Source organism: Helianthus annuus, chromosome 12, assembly GCF_002127325.2.
Source record: "Helianthus annuus cultivar XRQ/B chromosome 12, HanXRQr2.0-SUNRISE, whole genome shotgun sequence".
NCBI classification, from domain to species: domain Eukaryota; kingdom Viridiplantae; phylum Streptophyta; class Magnoliopsida; order Asterales; family Asteraceae; genus Helianthus; species Helianthus annuus.
Window position 1 is genome coordinate 105,381,891 of NC_035444.2, and position 18,579 is coordinate 105,400,469.

The window sequence follows — 18,579 nt, forward strand, 5'->3', positions numbered from 1 at the left end:
ACGACAAGTGTGGGGATGTGATACGTGGTTGAAAACCGGTGATCGTTTATGCTTAAGTTGATGTTTTTACGTAGCTTTTAATCTTGAATAGCCCACTTGTAATGGGATTTGTGTTTTACAGGTCTAAAAGAGTTTAAGCAGCTAATCGGGAGCTAAACGGAGCACCGGGACGCGAATCGGGTCAACCGGGGATGTGAAATGAACAAAACAAGGTTCACCGCGGATGTGTTTTAGGGGGATGTTAATGGATTTAAAATGAAGATATTGGAAGATTACATGATAGAGGGCTGAATTACGAGTACGTGGGCGAAAACGGTGAGTACAACGGAGCTATAACGAAGAAGTTATGAAGAAAACAGTTTTCGCAGAAAACCAGCAAAACTAGGGCGCGTCGGCGACGCATGGGGAGGACGTCGGCGACGCCCTCCAGAACCCTCCGTCGGAAAAAAATGTCCATAGGCAGTGGATTAGCGCGTCGGATGAACTTGGAACATCCAGGGGCCGTCGGGGACGCCCTAAATGGCGTCGGCGACGCCCCTTACAACTTGAGATCGCGAAAAATTGGTTCTTGGGTGTTTTGAATGACTTTAAACACATCTTGGACCATCATTACGGGAGTTACACTTATTTTGGGTTTGAATCTTCATCTGGGAGCCATAATTCATCATTCTCATCATCTCTAATCGATCCATAACATCAAGCTTCATCAAGAACAAACCGAATCATCACCGATTTCATTATCATCATCCATCCCAAAACCCTAATCATCCATTCCACCATTCTATCATCATCATCATTCACCAACAACACTCACCATCATTCCTACATCATTCCACAAGCTCAAGATGCTCCAAGTAAAGTCTCAAACATCCGGTGATCAAGTTCCTTCAACCATGAGCGGCTAATCATCTTGGTTTCACCCCGGTGTAGGCAGTTGTATTATCTAGGGTTTCGATTTGTGTTTAGTTTGACTTGTGTGACAAATTGTGTTTTGATTTTGAACACCTTTGATAATTGTCGTGTATTTGAATTGAATTTGCAAATTGTCGAACGATGATAAAGTTATGACTTTGTGAAAGGAATTTATGCACTTATGCGTTATCTTGGTTAGGATTTACTTATGTTGATTACAAAGTGCATTCTTGTCCATTCTTAGGAATGTTGATAGTTATTGGCACCTAAGTCACGGTACACTAAATCCGTTAATCATTTATCCAATTAGGTCAATTCTAAAACTTGTAGGAACCTAGGTTTGCAATTACCGAAACCGGGTGTGAACCCTTTTTCTTTATCTTGTTTAAATACTCAATTAGATTCTTGCAATTGTTAATCTTTAGTCGTAAATCAATCCAACCACTTTAGTAAATTTATTCAACATCTCTTTACTAAACAAAAACCTTAAAAACAACTTAGCAAGCTTCATAAATTGTGACACTCGTTTAAATTCAATCAAGTCCATTTGCAAACCACATACTCTTCGTGGTTCGACCCCTTACTACCACTAGCTATTTGTTAAGGGTAATTAGGGTTTATAAATATTATCTTTGACCAGAGCGCGACACTCCGATCAATTTTTAACAACATTTTCATGATTTTAAGACAAAATTTTGGTTTTTCACAACACCATTTTAATGTTTTTATTTAAGGAAAATGTTTTTGGTGAATTTTCAGAAAATATTTTCATGTTTTTATTTGAATGATGATAAGTGCTAGGGAAACCTCTGTATCTACTTTTAAAATGCCAACAGATGTTTTGTGCAGACAGTGGAATTGGGTCAATTTTGCAGAGAATCCAAAGAATTATCTGCCTTGGATTTGGTCGTTTCTTCCACTATATCCTCTATTTGAGAATGGTCTTCTATGATAAGTAGTTGTTGAACTATCTGAACAGTTGTTTTTGACCCTCTGCAAGTGCTTTTACACTTGGGTCAGCTGTTGTTTAACCATTTCCAATAAGTTGGTAATATCCATGAGGAATGTGATCAAATAAATCTCTAACAAGTGAGATCTATTTATATTAAGTATAAAAGGTCTGTTCGTGATTGGCTGACATCACCCTACTAGTGACATCTAACATTCCAAACTAGAAGAGATTCCACAGATTTTTGTGGGTACCATCTGATCTAATATACTAAACAACTGTTACAAAGCAACATACTGTTATATTGATGAAACTACAGATCTTTGAACCGCTGTTGCTTCATATCAAACATCTGTTTGGCCGGAGCTGATGTTTGGATTTCTTCAACAGATCTTTGCTTCAACAACACTTTAGTCTTTGATCAGTGCTTGATTGTTCTTTAATAGATGTTAGCAAGTATTCAACAAATATTCTAATTAGTATTCAAGACTCACTACCTTTGAGAGGAATCTGGTTCAATTAACTGTTTATTTCTTAATCCTTTGGTCACGTTTTGGCTTTTGAAAATTATATGTTCTCTTGGAGGTCCAATAAAGGTAATTTAGTTCTTATGTTATAACTTACTGTTTGAAACTTGACAATTTAAAACAGAGTTTTCAAATACTTAAATATTAAATATTATTTACCGGATGAAAAATTTTTAAATTTTTAACCCATAATTCATGTAATAACATCATTTTGAATCCGTTCGAATTGAATTTTCTCCATTATATATATATATATATATACATGTATATATATATATTTTATTGGTGATGGTTCATGAACAGTGGCTTAGAAAAAAGAGAAATGCATTGCATGGCAACTAGCTATTAGTTTGCTTTTTTTTCAACATAACTGCTTTTTTTTTGTTATTTATATAAAATGAAGTTTAATCTCTAGTACAAAAGTAGAGTTGTTTTAGTGATTTGTACCTACTTTATTGAAATGAATAATCTGCGGTTTAATCCTCATTGTTCTCTTTTTTCCACCTCTTCACTTTTTTAATCACTACTTTGTTTTTTTTTTCTTTTCACCTCTTCACTTCCTGAATCACTATGAAAATATTTTTTGTTTACCATAATTCTTATTTTAATTAAATACTTTTTATTTTGATTTTGGTTTACTAAGTTTTTAATGGTTTTTTCTAATAGTCTCCTCTTAGCTAAATTAACTTTTCTATAATTTGAATTATTTATTTTTTAAATATTTATAGTCCACTTTTAAATATTGGATTTGATACTCGTACTCATTTGTATAGTCGCATGTCGATATATTATTGTATATATCACGACTTATATTTTTGGTTTTCACTTTGGTTGCTATACCAAGTCTTGGTATCATATCGATTTTTGTGATTATATACATATAAGAATTTTTGTTTTTAACAATTCTTTTTTTAATAATATTTACTTTATCATTTAATATTTTATTTTAATAATTCTTTTTATCTTTTAAATCATGTTTCTCTTATCATTTAATTTAATATTTTTAATAATTTATGTTCGTTAACTTTTTTAAAAACCTAAGTATGTAGTTGTGCTTAATTTTTTCCTCAACATTCTGGTATAAATTTTATTAAAACGAAGTTGTATTTAAAATAGAGTATGTATTTGGTATTATAAAACGGTATGATGATTAACTGAATCGAAACGATTCTAACGCTTTGGCTTTCTAAACAATACCCTTCATCTTCAAATAACGTTTGTTTTACATTATCATCTGCTTTGTTTCACCGAAACGCGCGATGTTAAGAAAACTAGTATATATATAGTTTACAAAAAACGATGAATAGTAATTTTATTTTTAAAAATAATATATGGCTTTTCATTATTATTTATTTAATATATTATTATAGTTTATTATTAAATTTACTTTTAATAATATATTTTAAATTTTTTTTCTTTTATAAAACCATATATTTAATTTACCATTTTTAATATTTTTTTCTTTTTTTAGAAAATATATTAATTTATCAAATAATTTGATACCTCTTAAATAATTTACGTTTATAACTTTTTTTTAAAAACTTAAGTACGTAGTTGTGTGCTTAATTTTTTCCCTGTACATTCCGTTATAAGTTTTGTTAAAAACAAAGTTGTACTTTAAATAAAGTATTTGTTTGGTATAATAAAACGGTACTTTACAAAGAACGATGAATAGTAACTTTATTTTTAAAATAATATATAGCTTTTTATTATTTTTTATTTAATATATTATAATATTTTATTATTAAATTTACTTTTAATAACATATTTTAAAAAAAAATTCTTTTCTAAAACCATATATTTTTAACCATTTTTAATATTTTTTTTCTTTTTTATAACATATATTTTATCAAATAATTTGGTACTTTTTTAATAATTTACGTTTATAACTTTTTTTCTAAAAACTTAAGTACGTAGTTATGTGCTTGATTTGTTCCCTCTGTATTCTGTTATAAGTTTTGTTAAAACGAAGTTGTACTCAAATAAAGTGTTTATTTGGTTTCATAAAACGGTATAATGATAAAATAAACCGTTCTAATGGTTTGCCTTTCTAAACAACATGCTTTATTTTCAAATTACGTTTGTTTACATTATTATTTGCTCGGTTTCACCGCAACGTGCGACGTCAAATAAAACTAGTTACAATTATTAATAACGGCTACTTCATCATTGTATAAAAATGATAATCGAGTTGAGTCGATGCATAATCGAATTTGTAAGACTCCCATGTTTATCCACTATTAATATTCTTCATTGTACTCTGCTAATTAACCTAATAAATCAACAAAACAAATCTATTACATTTCATCTTTATTTTGTTTATATTTGTTGGGTGGCGTTTTGTTTATCAATGTTTCATCTTTATCTTGTTTATAAATGTTTGGTGATCCCATGTCAATTCTACACCCAAAGTATCTTAGAACTATAAACACTGTTGGCGCCTACCCACAAGTACCCTAGAACTATGAATCACACTCTTTTACTCCACTCACCAATCACACACATCTTAAACACCTCAACCCTCAAACCTTTACACTTTCTAGCGCGACAAGATCTAACTGTGAACGGAACCCGCATGACATACCGTGAAGGTGGCGACGATGTTACTGTGTGGGTATCTTACCCACATTGTGTTACCCATGAGGTGCTTTGTGTGGCCTTATAATTAATAAACCTTAAAATCTCGTGAAAAACTTACCAAAAATTTGAGCTTTTAACAATTATATGTGACGACGGGGTAGCCCAAAGACAAATAAAACCATTAATATGCAAAGAGCTTAAAAGGTTGAAAGGTTCATCGGATGAAAAGCTGCATAATGAGTGAATCGAGGAACAGTAACTAGTCATGTCCACCAACTCATCTCACCAACTCACGCTCACCAACTCACAAAGTCAGAGCAGGTCTGTACAGGCACACCCTATTAACCAGGGGTCCAAAGCCTTGAACCCCAAAAGGGGAAACCCTCCATAAGCAAACAGGTCTCACTAGTATAGTCCATACCATTTCGAGAAGTGTCTTCCACTATAAGAAGACAGCTCAATAACACTTCAAAGACATTCCGAAAAGCAGAGAGATTCCTTAATCTCTTGTCATTTGAAGAGTTCTTGTCACTTCCAAATAACTCTTCATCAGATTCATCTCATTCATTCTATTTGCTTTCTTTTCTTGATCCGAGTCAATCTTGGAGAAAGAACTTCAAAGCAAATAACTCAAATATACTAGTGAACCTCCTTCCACGTTTTGCAAACGTGGAGGGACTCCGCGACCTGCGTTAGGCAAAACCAAACCTTTCAGCCCTTTTGCCTGACCAGTCCAGCTACCATCCTTGGTCCCGTGTTTGTTGCATCAACAAGTTGGCGCCCACCGTGGGGCTACGCCGCTGTTTCTCCTCAAAAGAGACCTGGTACGTGTAGCTCCTTCCATTCCAAACCACTATGTCAGAAAGTGGATCTCCGGGAGAGGTCAACCAGATCCCTAACACCTCTACCCCGGGAAGTGGTCAAGCTCACACAACAATAACAACGCCTTTTTCAACTCCGGGGAGTACACCCGAGTTCCTCACCTTTAACACACCAACCCCATCCAGATCTGGAGCTCCGTCTCCCAACGTTGGTGTGTCTGACACTCCGACACGCGTTGAACTTACCCCCGAGGGGGTCGCTCATAACTTCCTTGAGCTGAGATCACTTCTTAACCAACATGTGAACAGAGAAAGGGAAGAGGGTGTAAGGATTCGTCTAGATTACGACGAGCCTGAGCCAACGTTATCTCCTGGACCACCTCTACCACCCTTCGTTACAAGAAGTGAAGCCGGTCCTAGCAACCCTTCAAACCTGCACCCTTATCTGTCCACTGTGACGAACCCCACTGTTCATCCCATTCTCTCTTCCCAACCAACTGTTAGTGGTATCCCTCTGGGACACGAGTTAACACTCGACCAACTCCTACAATCCCCGGTGACCAGTTGTCCCACTTCTCTGAATACCACATGGGAGCAAGCCCTGTCCGTGCTCCCTTTAGCACGAAGTGCTGTTGCCAGCACCCCTCTTGGGGTAAATTGCTCGGTTGGTCCTGGAAGCCTTCAGGGTTTCAATTTCGTGCCCAATATGATGTCTCAGATGATGGCCCACTTCCCTTGGCAGCACTTCATCAATCAAGTGTTGGCCACCCAGGGAAACCAAGGCAATAATAACAACGGAGGCACGAGACCTGAAGAGGACTTGGCTAAACCTTACAAGCCAAGCAACCTTTCATGCTTTTCAAGACAGATAGCTGATTATGACTTCCAGTCAAAAATCAAAATGCCTGCCCACATCAAAACGTATGATGGGACCGAAGACCCCGAAGATCATCTTCAAATCTTTACTGGTGCTGCTCGAATAGAAAAATGGTCGAATGCTGAATGTTGCCTAATGTTCATGCAAACCCTCATTGGGTCCGCTAGAATTTGGTTCAACGACCTACCTGCTCAAAGCATTCGAAGCTTTGATGATCTCAGCAGAGGCTTCCTGGCAAACTTCTCCCAACAAAGGAGATACGTTAAAGACGCGACTGTAATCTTCCAAATAAAACAACGAGATGATGAAAGCCTACGAGCATTCATTGAACGGTACAAGAAAGAAGGGCTAACCTACGTGGGGGCTGATGAGAAAATGAGGGTTGCCGGTTTTATGAACGCCATAACCTCCAAGTATCTCACACGAGATTTCAACAAATCTCTACCCAAAACCTTGGAAGAAGCCCTTGAAAGAGCTGAGGCTCACATCCGAGGAGAAGAAGCTGTTGATATCAAGGAACAAAGGAAAAGGGGTTCCGGTTGGCGAAGCAGCAGCCCAGCCAGAAAGAGAGGAAACTTTAATTCTTACGACAGACGCTCAAAGGGTTCAGACCCTCGAAGGGTTGAAGGGCGAAACCCTCCAAGCAGGGATAAGAGTATGAGTTTCACTCCTCTCACCAAAACCCCTCAAGAAATCCTGGCAACGGAAGAGGTCAAGCAAAACTTCAGACCTCCCAGGCCTCTTCCCAAAAGTCGGAAAAACGAGAACTCCACTCAGTTCTGTGAATTCCATGAAGAAAAGGGACATCACACCAACGATTGCTTCCAGCTGAAAAAGAGAATTGAAGAAGCTGTCAAGTCAGGGGAACTTGCCCATTTGGTCAAGGGAGTTCGAGACAAGATGGCCGAAAACAAAGGGAAGGAAGTAAACATGGTATGTTCTGACGAAAAGGTCCCTTACAAGAAGCGACGGTTGGAGGATTGGGAACTTCAGTGTGTTTGCTTCCCCCCAACAAGGAAGGACCCGCTCCCTGGTCCCCTTGTGGTTGAAGCCATCGTGGGTACCTTACAAACATGCAAAGCATACATAGACACGGGAGCAGCCACTGAAATCATGTTCGAGAAGTTTTTCAATCAACTAAGCAATGAGGAGCGTTCAAGGCTTCAACCCTCCGGGACCTCCATAAAGGGTATCGCTGACATAACCCTGAAGCCTTTGGGGCAAATAACCCTTGATGTTTGTCTTAAAGAGGGATCAAAGGAAAGAACCCGATCACTAACATTCGTGGTTATCAACATCCCTTCCAACTACGACGTAATCATAGGGAGGCCCGGACAATGTGCATTTTACATGGCTGTGTCTGTTGGCCATGGCACTGTCAAGTTTCCAACCGAGAGAGGGATTGCAACCCTTCAACCCTCTCAGGAAGCTTACCTGATCGAAGGAGAAAGTTCTAATGACGAGAAAGACAAGCAGGGGTTAGTCATCAACCCTAAGTACCCCGAACAGCGGATAAGGGTCAATCCCAACCTCTCTCAAGATACTCTTTCATACCTTGAAAAGCTGCTAAAACATCACAGCGATGTGTTCGCCTGGTCTCCCGAAGACATGACCGGGATCCCTCGAAGCATTGCTGAACATGAGCTAAGAATACCACCGAATGTCAAGCCAGTGGTTCAAAAGAAAAGAAGTTTGGCACCTGAAAGAAGCCTGGCAGCTTGCCAAGAGGTTGAAAAGCTTGTATCAGCTGGCATCCTCCGAGAGGTTAAGTATCAATCATGGATTGCTAATCCTGTCATGGTCCGAAAACCCGACAACTCTTGGAGAATGTGTATAGATTTCAAGGATCTTAACAAAGCTTGTCCTAAAGATTGCTACCCGCTCCCAGAAATTGACCTTAAGGTTGATTCCCTCACGGGATACCCGTTCAAATGCTTCCTTGATGCATACAAAGGCTATCACCAGATCCTCATGAAAGAAGAGGATGAAGAAAAAACGGCTTTCCACACAGACAAGGGCATTTTCTGTTACCAAAAAATGCCTTTTGGTCTCAAGAACGCAGGAGCCACTTACCAACGACTCGTCGATAAAGCCTTCGAAAGCCAAATTGGAAGAAACATGGAAGCGTATGTCGATGACCTGGTAATCAAAAGCAAAACGGAGTACCAGATGCTTGATGACATCCAAGAAACCTTCAAGAATCTTAGAAAGATCAACATGAAGCTTAACCCGGAAAAATGTTCGTTCGGATTTGATGAAGGAAAATTCCTGGGTCATATTGTTGGAAAACAAAGCATCAAGGCCAACCCCAACAAAGTAAAAGCTGTTCTCGAAGCTAAACCACCAAGAACCAAGAAGGAGGTTGAAAGCTTGAATGGGAAGCTTGCAGCCTTGAAGCGTTTTACCTCAAAACTGGCCGAAAGGTCCCTACCGTTCTACAAAACGCTCAAGAATTGTTCAGATAAGAAAGATTTCAGATGGACCGAGGAGGCTGAGAAAGCTTTCAATCAAATGAAGCAGCACCTTGCTTCACTGCCAGATATTGCAGCACCTGAAACCGGGGAGCTCATATCGGTGTACCTCTCAGTTGCCGACGAAGCCATCAGTGCAGTCCTCACCATTGAAAGGGACAAGGCTCAGGTACCCGTCTATTTTTTCAGCAAAACTTTAAAACTAGCTGAAACCAAATATCCTCCCCTTGAAAAACTAGCCCTAGCCTTGGTCCAAACAGCCAGAAGGCTTAGAAGATACTTTCAAGCACATCCTATACAAGTGGTCACTGACCAACCTGTCAAGAACGTGCTTGAAAAGCCTGAAAACTCAGGAAGATTGGCAAAATGGGCAGTGGAACTAGGTGAACATAACATCACCTATGTCCCACGAAAAGCAATCAAAGCTCAAGTTTTGGCTGACTTCCTAGTAGAAGTCCCAAGCCAAAAGACTGAAGAAGTAAACACCACAACCACTGAACCCTCCAACCCTGAAGCCTGGAAACTGTTCACCGACGGGGCTTCAAGCGTTGAAGGGTCAGGAGCTGGTGTAATCCTAATCAACCCTGAGGGGCTAGAATTCACATATGCTCTTCGTTTCAACTTTCAGACCACTAATAACGAGGCTGAATACGAAGCACTGATCGCTGGCCTCCGGCTAGCCAAAGAAATGAAAGTCAAAAAGCTTGAAGTGTTCACTGATTCGCTACTAGTATCAAGCCAAGTCAATGACAGCTATGTCGCCAAGGAGCCCAACATGAGAAGGTACAAAGAAAAATCAAAGGAATTAATGAACACCTTCCAGGCATGCAACATCAAACAGATTCCAAGATCCCAAAACAAAAAGGCTGACGCCTTAAGCAAGTTAGCGTCCCTCACATTCGCCCACCTCACAAAAAAGGTGTTGGTTGAAGTGTTGAAGGCTCGTTCAATTGACGAATTAGAAGTACAAGATGTGGTCACCGAGGAAGATCCAAATTGGATGACTCCCATAAAGAAATTCCTTCAAAACAACGAACTACCAAGTGATCAAATAGAAGCTGAAAGGGTAAAGATCAAAGCAAGACAATATGTGTTGCAAGGAGAAATCCTCTATAAAAAAGGATACCTTGCACCATTGCTAAGGTGTGTGGGCCCTGAACAAAGCAAGTATTTGGTTAAAGAAGTGCATGAAGGAATATGTGGAGCTCATTTCGGAGCTAGGTCGGTGGTTGCAAAACTCATGAACTTGGGATACTTCTGGCCTTCAATGCATCGGGATACCGTCGAGCAATTGAAGAAATGCGATGCCTGCCAAATCCACTCCCCAATACCAAAAAGTCCAAAACATGACTTGGTCCCCATAACTTCAGCATGGCCATTCCATAAATGGGGAATGGACATAGTTGGACCATTCCCTCCAAGCAAAGGGGGAGTAAAATTCCTGTTGGTAGCAATTGATTACTTCAGCAAATGGCCAGAGGTCAAACCCCTTGCCAAAATCACAGGAAAGCAAATCATAGACTTTGTATGGGAGAACATCATATGCCGCTATGGGCTGCCAGGGGTAATTGTGACCGATAATGGGAAACAATTCGCTGAGAAACCCTTCAGCCTTTGGTGCAAAGAGTACAGGATCAACCAAATCTTCAGCTCAGTGGCTTACCCGCAATCAAACGGTCAGGTTGAAAGGACCAACAGAAGCATAGTGGAAGGCATCAAGACAAGATTGGGGAGATATGAAAGTAATTGGCTGGAAGAATTGCCTAGCGTTTTATGGGCAATCAGAACAACAGAAAAAGCAAGTCACAGAAAAACACCTTATAGCTTGGTATTCGGATCCGAAGCCGTAATCCCCGCTGAAATAGGAGTTGTAACCCAGCAAATTGTCAACATGGATCCCGAGGTAAACACACAAGAGACCATGTTGAACTTACAACTCTTAGAAGAGGCCCGGGATCAAGAAGCAATACAAGAGGCCAAATACAAGCAAAAGATGGAAGCATATTACAACAAAAAGGTCAAGAACGAACGATTCAAGCCAGGAGACCTAGTTCTCAGAAACAATGAGGCCAGCAAAAAGGAAAACCAAGGAAAATTAGGCCCAAAATGGGAGGGGCCATACACCATCCTCGAAGCACACAAGGGTGGATCCTACAAGCTGGGAGATCTAGAAGGCAAGAGGCTCCCAAGGCACTGGAACGGAAAAACTTTAAGAAAATTCTATGTTTAGAAAGTTTGGTTTGTGGCAAAACAAAAACCTTTTGTAAAAGCAAATGTTGCTTGAATGAATGAAGTTACTTTATCAAACTTGTCTTTCTATCCTAATATCAGGTTGAGAACCTAGCAAAAAACTCCATGGCAAGGGCCATGTAAGGGGATGAGCTCCCAGGCCATATCGCTCAATAGGTTCAAGGGTTGAATGGACCTATATAAGGGGTGAGTTCCTAAATCAATACAACTCCATGAGACTTATCAAAGAAAAACCATAGTGTCTCATAGACAAGTTTGAACAGCCTACACCAATCGTTCCTTAAGTCTAAAAAATGTACCCAATAATCAGACTTACGAAACCAAACAAATCACAACGAAATAAAAGAAAAGGATAGATACTACGTCTTGATGATAAACACTAAGGCAAAGTGACTGCAGCACTGAACCCTTTAAAGTGTAAAAAACATAAAGACAAAGTAAACAAAGACAAGGCAAGAAAATAAAAACAAACAAGCCTATCAACCAAACATACAAACCAAATCAGAAGCTACCCAAAGATCAACCAACAGGTACCGAGCTTGAAAGGTTAAAGGCTTCAACCCACCAGCAACTGTACAAAAAGCCTGAAGGGTTGAAACCCCACAAAACAAAACCAAGCAAATGGAACCAACAAAAACATCAACGACAAACATCATGTCATAAGATAGAAAGGCCATAAAAGACCTTCATAAGACAGTTAAAGCAAGCCCTAGTGACTTGCAAATAAAACTAATGTTCAACAGCCATATAGGCCCAACCAACCAACCATGGGAACCTTAAGGGTCCCCAAAACCTAAACATTGTTTAAAACATTACAAAACATAAATTGTTTGCTAAGAAAGCTACGAATAAATGTCAGTTATCAGAGGGCTTGGAACCTTCACCCTTAGACTTTTTAGCTTTCTTTGTCTTCTTCACCTTCACAACTTCTTCACCACCAACTGCAGAGGTTTCCAAACCAGCATCTTTCGAGGTTTCAGGCAGACTCGAAAGGGTATCATCACTGTCCCCGGAGTAAGACCTCTTCTTTGACAAGGAACCCAAAACCTCAGCACAAACCTTCTCATTTAACCCCTCAGGCTTCAACCCCTGTAAAACAGACAAAGGCTTACCAAAACAAGAGGATACCTCATGAATAAAGGGGTAGGTTAGCCTCTCCATCTGCTCAACAGAAGCCTTGAAGACATCAGAAGCCTCAGGGCGAAACATGGGTGATTTCTCCAAAGGTTGCCCAGATTCATGAAGTTTATAGCCAGCAGTAAGGCCTTGATGCTTCCCCAGGTTCAGCAGCTTTGTGTAAACATCACCAAGGGCAGAGTTAAATTCCTTAGAGTGCAAAAGATAAGTCACAATCTGCTGAAACCCATGCTCGATCAACCACTGATTATCCGCAGTCACCTGACCAACGGAAGCCTTCAACCCCTCCTTTTCTTCACGAAAAGCCTTCTGCTGGACAGATAAGGCCTCTCGGTCAGCCTTCAATTTCAACAAATTTGCTTCAAAACTTTTCCTCAGGTCACCCATCTCAATGGCATGCATCTTCTTCAGATCCTCAATCTCCTTCTTCCAAGCTGCCTCCTTCTCTGCAAACCCAGCCACTTCCTTCTTCATCGATGCAAGGGAGGATTTCATTTTGTCTTTCTTTTTAGAAAAATCCTCATACTCCCGCATCCTTTGGCGAAAGCGTGTAATCCCTTGGGGAAGCATGGCTGCAAGGTTACAAGTAGTTAAAACCATGCGAGATAACATAGTGTCATCATCCATCTCAGCAATAGCTTCACGAACGGAAGGAGGAGCAAGATGACTAAGAGCATCTTCACAAACAGCAGCATCCTTAAAAGTGTCATCATTCTTAACCAACCAAGTAGGCACATAAGTGCCCTCAGGGTTCAACCCTTCAACGTCTCTGCTCGACGATTCTTGAACAGGGGTAGCAACACCCTTCTTCCCTCGAACCTTCTTACCACGCACAACTAATTCCTTCTCCTTCTCAACCTCCACTTCAGCCTGATCCTCAGAAGCCTCGATATCATCACTCAAATCCACTGGCTCAGTGGAAGTGGATTGAGGAGCAGCTTTCAGTAAACGACGAGATAACCGGCGAGTTGAAGGCTTGGGAACATTGGACTTGGTAAAACCCTTCGCATTTGCAACACTGACATAACCTGAACCCTCAAACCTCTGCTCAGAGGTCCTCACAACAACATTTTCACCCGGAACAGTCGGAGCATCTTCAAAAACCACATCGGACGTATCGTCACTCTTGATGAAGTCCAAAGCAGACATAACTGCCAAAAAACAAATAAAGAAAATAAGTCACAAACAAAGTAAGATGAAAAGGTATAAGGGAAAAAATGCATACCAAGGCCATTTCTCATCAACACCGGATCCCGATCAACTTTTGCCCAAATATTACTAACCCCTAAAAGCACTAACAAATGTTCGGGAAAAGGGCGAACCCTCGAAGGGCACCCCCGAATGGCTGAAAGAAAGGCATCATTCAATTCAGACTCGGAAGGCTCCGGATCGTTGAGAACAGCATCCGGATGCCTCCACACCATTTTGAAAGGAATAATGGATTCAGAAACCCAGAAAAACGTATTCTTCCATGATCCAAGGGTTGTAACCATGGATGAAACAAGACAAGTATCAACCTTTGTGTTCTCAAAAGTAAACCAATCACCATTTTTGGCTAACCGGAAGAACCTCCGAAAGAGCAACAATGAAGGATCATAACCTAAAGCACGACACAGCACTTCAAAGTGCAAAACCCTAGCCATTCCTTTCGGATGTACTTGCCCAAAAGACACTCGATAATATTCAAGCAAATTTAGAACAAAAAACGAAAAAGGGTAACGAAGATTAGACCACTCAAAATGCCGACAATACAAAGCAATAAAACCAGGAATCGGTTTGTCAACGGAAGCATCGCAAGCAGGGGCGGTCGGATTAAACTGTTTATCGATACCATATTCAAGGCAAAACAGGTCTACCTCCTCTTGTGTCAACCGAGAAAATGACCTCGCTAAATCCTTAAGGGCACCCATGATCGAAAAAAGTAAAAGTGAAAACGGAGAAGAAAACTAACCTGAGGGAGGAAAAACTGTGAATGATTGAAGGGAAAATGATGAAGTTTTGTAATTGTAAAAATGAATATAAGAGTAAAGTAAGGGTATTAAAGATAAAAATAAAAATCTCTGCCAATCCGCCGCCTGACACATGTCCAATCAACTGTCAAATCGATTAAATTTCAAAATTCAAAAAAGTAACCGCCTCAAACCCTTCAAGCCTCCAAACAACGAACCCTTGAAGCCTTTAAAAGACATGCATAAAAGTCAGAAGTCTTTGAGCCTAATACCCCAAAAACCTCTGACTTGGGGGGCTGACGACGGGGGTAGCCCAAAGACAAATAAAACCATTAATATGCAAAGAGCTTAAAAGGTTGAAAGGTTCATCGGATGAAAAGCTGCATAATGAGTGAATCGAGGAACAGTAACTAGTCATGTCCACCAACTCATCTCACCAACTCACGCTCACCAACTCACAAAGTCAGAGCAGGTCTGTACAGGCACACCCTATTAACCAGGGGTCCAAAGCCTTGAACCCCAAAAGGGGAAACCCTCCATAAGCAAACAGGTCTCACTAGTATAGTCCATACCATTTCGAGAAGTGTCTTCCACTATAAGAAGACAGCTCAATAACACTTCAAAGACATTCCGAAAAGCAGAGAGATTCCTTAATCTCTTGTCATTTGAAGAGTTCTTGTCACTTCCAAATAACTCTTCATCAGATTCATCTCATTCATTCTATTTGCTTTCTTTTCTTGATCCGAGTCAATCTTGGAGAAAGAACTTCAAAGCAAATAACTCAAATATACTAGTGAACCTCCTTCCACGTTTTGCAAACGTGGAGGGACCCCGCGACCTGCGTTAGGCAAAACCAAACCTTTCAGCCCTTTTGCCTGACCAGTCCAGCTACCATCCTTGGTCCCGTGTTTGTTGCATCAACAATATGAGAAAGTGACGAGATTAGATTATTGGTGTTTATGAAACATTATCTTCAAACTTTTGTGCTTAAATTATTATCCTAACAGTAAGATGTTACACTTTTCATTTGATAGAGATTTTAACATTCGACATGGAAATCAAAATTCAAATAGAATGAATTCGTATAAAGAATTTAAATTCATCTTTTAAATGTTTGAATTGGGTACGAACATTGAACTGAACCTACCCAATTATAGAATTGGGTTGTGTTATTTTTTTTAATAAAAATACATTATGCTTTTATTTTTCTACAAACCCAGATTATTCGAATCAATTAAATTCAAATCCATTTTTCATATTTTGAGTTCAAATTCAGTTTCAAGGTTCTCAAATTCAATCGTTAAACATTTTTATTTCCCCTTTCCCCAATTGTTAAAAACACAATCAAATATAAAAAAATATAAATAATGTGTATATGATCTCTAATAAATATTGAAGATACATATCCGGGGCCGGATATTACCCATGGTGACCGGACCGAAACATAAGGGACGAACATACTGGAAAAGCCCCGTGCTCCGGCAACGGACGGACGGATCACTATTAAGTGAGTCCGGACGAACGACGTCACCACAGTTGACTAGTATAAATACTTCATCAAGTATAAATCAAGTACGATTTTCTGAACTCTCATCCTACTCTCTCTCTCTCTCTCTCTACTTTCTCTCTCTATCAAATACTTCTCCTCACATCGGAGGGTGGTTGCAGAGGGGCCATCCCATCTCTGCGGCGAGCTTAACGGTTTTTCTTTTGCAGGTTCAGACCATCGATCTTCTATAATACCCAAGCTAAGGTTACAGGCTTTGGCCCTAATCCTTGGATCTTCAAATATATTTCTTTTATTAGTTTTGAAGTTATCTTGAATCCGGAAATAGAAAACGGTAGGCAAAGGTACGCCACTCCTTTAACCATCCTGGGTCGGTTGATAACGTGAGGTGGTGATTCAAATTACGAGTAATGCCCTTATTACTAAGAGAAAGAATATTATCTTATTTTTTAATAAATAAATTCGACACGTTTATATGTAAATACATTAATTTAAACCCGTTACTTACAATTTTATTAGTTGACTTTATTTTGTCAATAAGTTAATATGAATAAATTAAAACATATGCTATTAATAATATGTATTTTAGTTGGTACAAATTCCTACTTTACGATTGTATCCATGAAGGGGTATGGTCCCAAAAACCATGCGCAAGCGCATAGGACCATACCCTAACTTCATTCTAAAGAACATCTTAAACAAAACCTTGCATGACTGCGTAGTGGTTCTAAGAAAGATTGGGGAAAGAACAGTCTTCGATAGTCATGCGCCGGAGGAAAAGAGAGACAAACACTCAACTAACACCCTTGCGCGGGCTCGCGCAAGGGTACAGTTAAGCTTGAAGAGTAAAACCTAAACATCTCCGCGCGCCTGAAGTCAAGACTTGAACAAAGGAATCTTTTCTTTTACAACAGAATAAACACGTGGCAAAGGCATAAAGGTTTACAGCTGTAGATCTTCTAAAAGGACTTAAATGCTCATCGTGCATGGCCATTCGGTTACAACTGACTGTGAAGTGGCACAATCGTGGACGCTCAGCTAAATCAAGATGATGACACTAACTTGAAGGAGGATCTACACAAACCCACTTTCCACGTGGTATCTCCCCAGCCGTCGATCAAGCTCACAATCCGTGTGCATGGATGTAAAGTTAAACTATTAAGGGAAAGCAGGATAACCGCCAACGGGAAAGTGCTTTCCGTTACTCTCTCCATTACACCATTTTCCCGCAAAAATCCGTTTATAGATAAGGTACTACATGTATGATCTCACAAGTTACTTTCACTTACTCTCACTTTCTACTTCATCTTTCTCCTTTCAGATCGCAGTACTTATTCTCACGCCGGAGAGTGGTCACGGATAGAACCCCCATTCTCCCCGAGGCGAGTCTAATGGCTTTCTGTTTTGCAATGAACACCGGAAAAGGAAGTTGGCTAACCAATCGAATCGACGAGAAGATTAACCTTTTTATACAGAGACAAAACCCTCGATTTGATTGACCCCGGTCCAATTAGATCGTTGTTTCTTCAATCCATATTGGTTTTCTAAGATTATTATCTATATATCTATATAATACATTTCCAATGGACACAAAGGTAATTTAACACCTATTTTTTAAGATGGCAGACTAATAGTCTTAAATAAAATCTATATTTTTACATTTTTTTCCCATTTTATCCTTCTCGAATCGTTCTCTTTCAATCTATCATTTCCCCTACCCTCATCGATTAAACCTCATTGAATGCAATCTTCAGTTCCGGTTACCCTCGATTGAATGCTTCCACTGAATCGTCTATTCTTCAATGCGTCTTTACAATCCTTCTCCGTTACCATCGCACCCCCTGTTAAGAACCAGACCACGCGCCCACAATTGGGTCTGCGTATCGGCATTATCAGGTTTGCATATTCTTTCTCTACTAATCATCATTGCTCTCATCTTCTGTCATCTTCAGATTCTTCGCACATCAAAACCCTTAAAGGTGGTGGTGTAGGATCATAAACAACTCCGAGTAACCAACCAATCTGATGCAGCGGCGATGGTTTCAAAGTACAATCAGTTTACCGGTGACTAAGGTAAGTCAGACCTCTTATTTTGTTTCTTTATTTTCGGAAACTGATGAACTTTTTTTATGGTCTAGGGTTTTGCTGGCTGTGATTTGGTGAACTGTCGTTAAATCTGTGGCGAGGACAAGGGTAAAAAACGGCTACCGGTCAGTGATGTATTCTCTGGAAGTGGGTTTTCGGTCAGGATTAGCTGCTGCCATAATTGGGTTTTTGATTTATAATGAATTCTGGTATGTTTATGTACAGGTTCATGACATTAGGATTCAAAGTTTTCTACAGTTTTGGTTAGAGATGTAATTAAAGAACAATTTTTTTTACTTCTAGAACCTGTTACATTTTGTTTTTGTTATGTGTTTTGGTTGTTAAAGTGAATCTTTAGGTCACACATTCAAGATTGATGAGGTTTCGGATTTGTATCAGAAAGCCTTGAGTGTTTCTACATCGGTGACCAGTCGGAATCAGAAACCCAAGCCGGAACCATTTCTCGCCATCATTTAAGTAATCATCGCCATTCAACAGATGCATTCGCTTTAAC

The 18,579-nt window shown here is 39.6% G+C and overlaps 1 protein-coding gene and 1 long non-coding RNA gene across 2 annotated transcripts; one reads left to right on the plus strand and one right to left on the minus strand.

Moving 5' to 3' along the window:
* Positions 1-12,225: 12,225 nt before the first annotated feature.
* LOC110894442 lies at positions 12,226-14,685 on the minus strand. The gene is made up of 2 exons (XM_022141671.2): positions 13,750-14,685; positions 12,226-13,675 (listed from the first exon to the last, which is right to left on the minus strand). Exons 1-2 carry the CDS (start codon positions 14,432-14,434, stop codon positions 12,243-12,245), a joined length of 2,118 nt encoding a protein of 705 aa, XP_021997363.1. The 5' UTR covers positions 14,435-14,685; the 3' UTR covers positions 12,226-12,242.
* A 3,017-nt stretch (positions 14,686-17,702) lies between these two features.
* LOC118484930 lies at positions 17,703-18,345 on the plus strand. The gene is made up of 3 exons (XR_004875091.1): positions 17,703-17,854; positions 17,933-18,053; positions 18,119-18,345. It is a non-coding gene; the product is annotated as an uncharacterized LOC118484930 (long non-coding RNA).
* The last annotated feature ends 234 nt before the right edge of the window (positions 18,346-18,579 follow it).

What these genes read in the sequence shown, in the direction of transcription:
- LOC110894442 (XM_022141671.2), bottom strand. Translation starts at nt 14,434, where the DNA reads ATGGGTGCCCTTAAGGATTTAGCGAGGTCATTTTCTCGGTTGACACAA. An exon ending in GTTGATGAGAAATGGCCTTG is followed by an intron (nt 13,676 to 13,749) that starts GTATGCATTTTT and finishes GTTTTTTGGCAG; the next exon opens with TTATGTCTGCTTTGGACTTC.